General features: G+C 34.3%; 1 protein-coding gene across 1 annotated transcript; it reads left to right on the top strand.

The window, feature by feature from the left end:
- The first annotated feature begins 1,137 nt into the window (after positions 1-1,137).
- Positions 1,138-2,018, top strand: LOC118565890 (C-C motif chemokine 5-like). The gene is made up of 3 exons (XM_036146947.1): positions 1,138-1,266; positions 1,363-1,474; positions 1,621-2,018. The coding sequence occupies exons 1-3, from the start codon at positions 1,197-1,199 to the stop codon at positions 1,754-1,756; spliced, it is 318 nt and encodes a 105-aa protein (XP_036002840.1). The 5' UTR covers positions 1,138-1,196; the 3' UTR covers positions 1,757-2,018.
- The last annotated feature ends 583 nt before the right edge of the window (positions 2,019-2,601 follow it).

Raw genomic sequence — 2,601 nt, 5'->3', positions numbered from 1 at the left:
GCTAATCTGAATATGACTCCACAGCAAAATGTTTGAACTAGTTTAATCCATCCATCCATCCATTTTCTGATCCGCTTTATCCCTCATGGGGTCGCGGTAGTTTAATCAAATATGAAATCTATAACTATGGAGAAATTATTTCTGCATTACTCACTTTGTTGAAATTTAGTGAAATTTCTACAAAGGATTTGATGTGGTTAAGAGATTCTCACAGCTTTGTTTAGTAAACCCAGTAGTTTTATTAAGTCACTGTTTAACCTGAGTTTTTTAAATGGGTTTAAAACACAAACTGTGTTTTCTTGAGTATCTGTTCTCTCGTCTGTATTCTGTAATACAGTATATGTAGATAATATTGTACAGTATTTTGCACTGACTTGGAATAAACCAAAAAACTAAACAATCTTTAAAACGTGGATTTGGGTGTTATTTATGCAGAGTAAAGCAATTTTGTCTTTTAAGTTTGATTCCAGCTGTCATAATGAGGTTAAGTACGAGATTTAATTATTTGTTCATTTAATTAACTTCAGTTTCTTTATAGAGCACCAGTTTGATCCAATTCATATTTAGAAATATATCTTCTAATCAAACTAACAATATAGACAGATGGAATTTCAACTCTATACATTTCAATTTGATCCTGGTTAAAGTGCCTGATAACTAATACGATTTATTTTTATTTTGCTGTTATAAAAACACGTAACAAATACAATCATATGAATGTAAAGATCCTCTTAATAATAATATTAATAATAATACATTTTATTTTACAACGCCTTTCAATCAATACATTATCACCAATATCTTGGTTTCATCAAGAGAGAAATAAAATAAAATTAATTAAGATAGAAAAAGAACAAGCAATATCAAAACAAGCAATGTTAGCCTTTTAAAGTTCCTTTTCTTTTTGGAAGCTTATTAGTTTCCTACGCAGTAGAATTATTTGACTTCATGCATTTGAGATGCAACTTTGGTCTAACCACAGCTCCATTTCCTTTTAAATCTACCACTCTATCTAACCAAGTGGAACATTTCACTTGTGTCACAGAGACATTCAGTTGCTGCGTAACCACAAACACCCAGCCTCTTTTAACACCTTTTTTTCCTGTTTTGATCTTGATAAACACAGTCCTGACCCACTATTTGTCTTGAAAGCCCAGACCGTCAGCCTTGGTATTATCATCTAATATCTGGTCACCATGAAGGTCGCTCACATCTACCTGCTCTGCATCCTGGGAGCTGCTCTGCTGTCCACGGTCCTCTGCAACCGTAAGTTTATAGTAGATTATGTCACTGAGTGATGCCACTTCTCAATCAACTCATCTGATTGATTTATTACCTTAATGATGTTAATGCTCTTTTTAGATGCAAGAGAAATAAAGGACTGCTGCTTTAAACTTCTCAGCAAACCCCTGAACAAAAAGCTGTTCACTTCATATTACAAGACTGATCCCCGCTGCTCTTTGAATGCAGTTGTGTAAGTAATGCAAGCCGGTTCCTTTCATTTTCCGTATTTTACATACAGTAATCTAGTGGTATTAAAACTAAAGCTTAGAAAATAAATAGTTTTTATTCCTTTTGGGGTGTAAAAAATCCAAATTCTGTGCATTTCTTTCCTTTCAGTCTAATAACAAAACGGGCAGGCCGCATCTGTGCGAATCCAAATGACCGCTGGGTGAAGAACGTTATTGATCACCTGGATATTGTGTCCTTTAAAGAAGCTGCCTACTGTCCTGCTTTTACCAACCTAGTACAATAAAACCAACGGGCAATGGAAACATGATTTTGGTATCAGTGCTATTCTGTTTCAAGTAATCAAAGATTTTTCTTTCAATGTGCAATCTGTGTTTTTCTATAAATTCTTTTCTGCTGGAGAGCTGGTAACCAGTAGGATTTTCTGTTGTTTTTATGTTTGGTTTTTGCTTTTTCTATTTTATTTCCTTGATTTTGCCTACACTTGTAAGACAATATTATCAGCATTTTGCTTTTGGCCTTTATACTTTTTGTGTTTAAAAATAAAACAGCTTGTTTGATCAAAAAAGTGGTGATTCATATAACTAGAACAGTTGAAGGCAATCCTAAACAAATGTTTTTTTAATCTTGATTTAAAGAAACTCAGGCTTTCCACACCTTTACAATTTTCTGGAAGTTTGTTCCAGATAAGTGGAGCATAGGAACTAAATGCTCCACATTTGCTGCAATAACTAGTTTTAAATAGTCCAGGCTGAGATTTTGTTAGCCCACACTGAAATATTATCTCAAAACTAAAAACAATTGTACAGCAGAAGATAGTGTTGATTACTCCAACTGTACCACTGACTCTGACCTCAGAGCTGCTACTGACAAACTTCTCGTCTGACAAACACTGCAGATGAAAAGACACAACCATAGAGGTACAGTCCAGGTCATAATCAGAATTAAACTATAAGCTCAAATACATATCTACATACACCTGTACTAATATTTAGTTTAATGTCCATTAGAGAATTGTGTTCTGGCCACATGCTTTTTGGAGCAATCACCAAGGTTTACCACTCCTCCTGGCAGAATTTATTTAGGACACTTTCATACCAGAACTGTCATAATCCTCTGTCGTTCATGTTT

This window comes from Fundulus heteroclitus, chromosome 14, assembly GCF_011125445.2.
Source record: "Fundulus heteroclitus isolate FHET01 chromosome 14, MU-UCD_Fhet_4.1, whole genome shotgun sequence".
Taxonomy (NCBI): domain Eukaryota; kingdom Metazoa; phylum Chordata; class Actinopteri; order Cyprinodontiformes; family Fundulidae; genus Fundulus; species Fundulus heteroclitus.
Note: the sequence above shows the minus strand (reverse complement) of the source record. Positions and strands in the feature narration are given on the sequence as shown.

What these genes read in the sequence shown, in the direction of transcription:
- LOC118565890 (XM_036146947.1), top strand. Translation starts at nt 1,197, where the DNA reads ATGAAGGTCGCTCACATCTACCTGCTCTGCATCCTGGGAGCTGCTCTG. An exon ending in GTCCACGGTCCTCTGCAACC is followed by an intron (nt 1,267 to 1,362) that starts GTAAGTTTATAG and finishes TGCTCTTTTTAG; the next exon opens with ATGCAAGAGAAATAAAGGAC. An exon ending in TGCTCTTTGAATGCAGTTGT is followed by an intron (nt 1,475 to 1,620) that starts GTAAGTAATGCA and finishes CTTTCCTTTCAG; the next exon opens with TCTAATAACAAAACGGGCAG.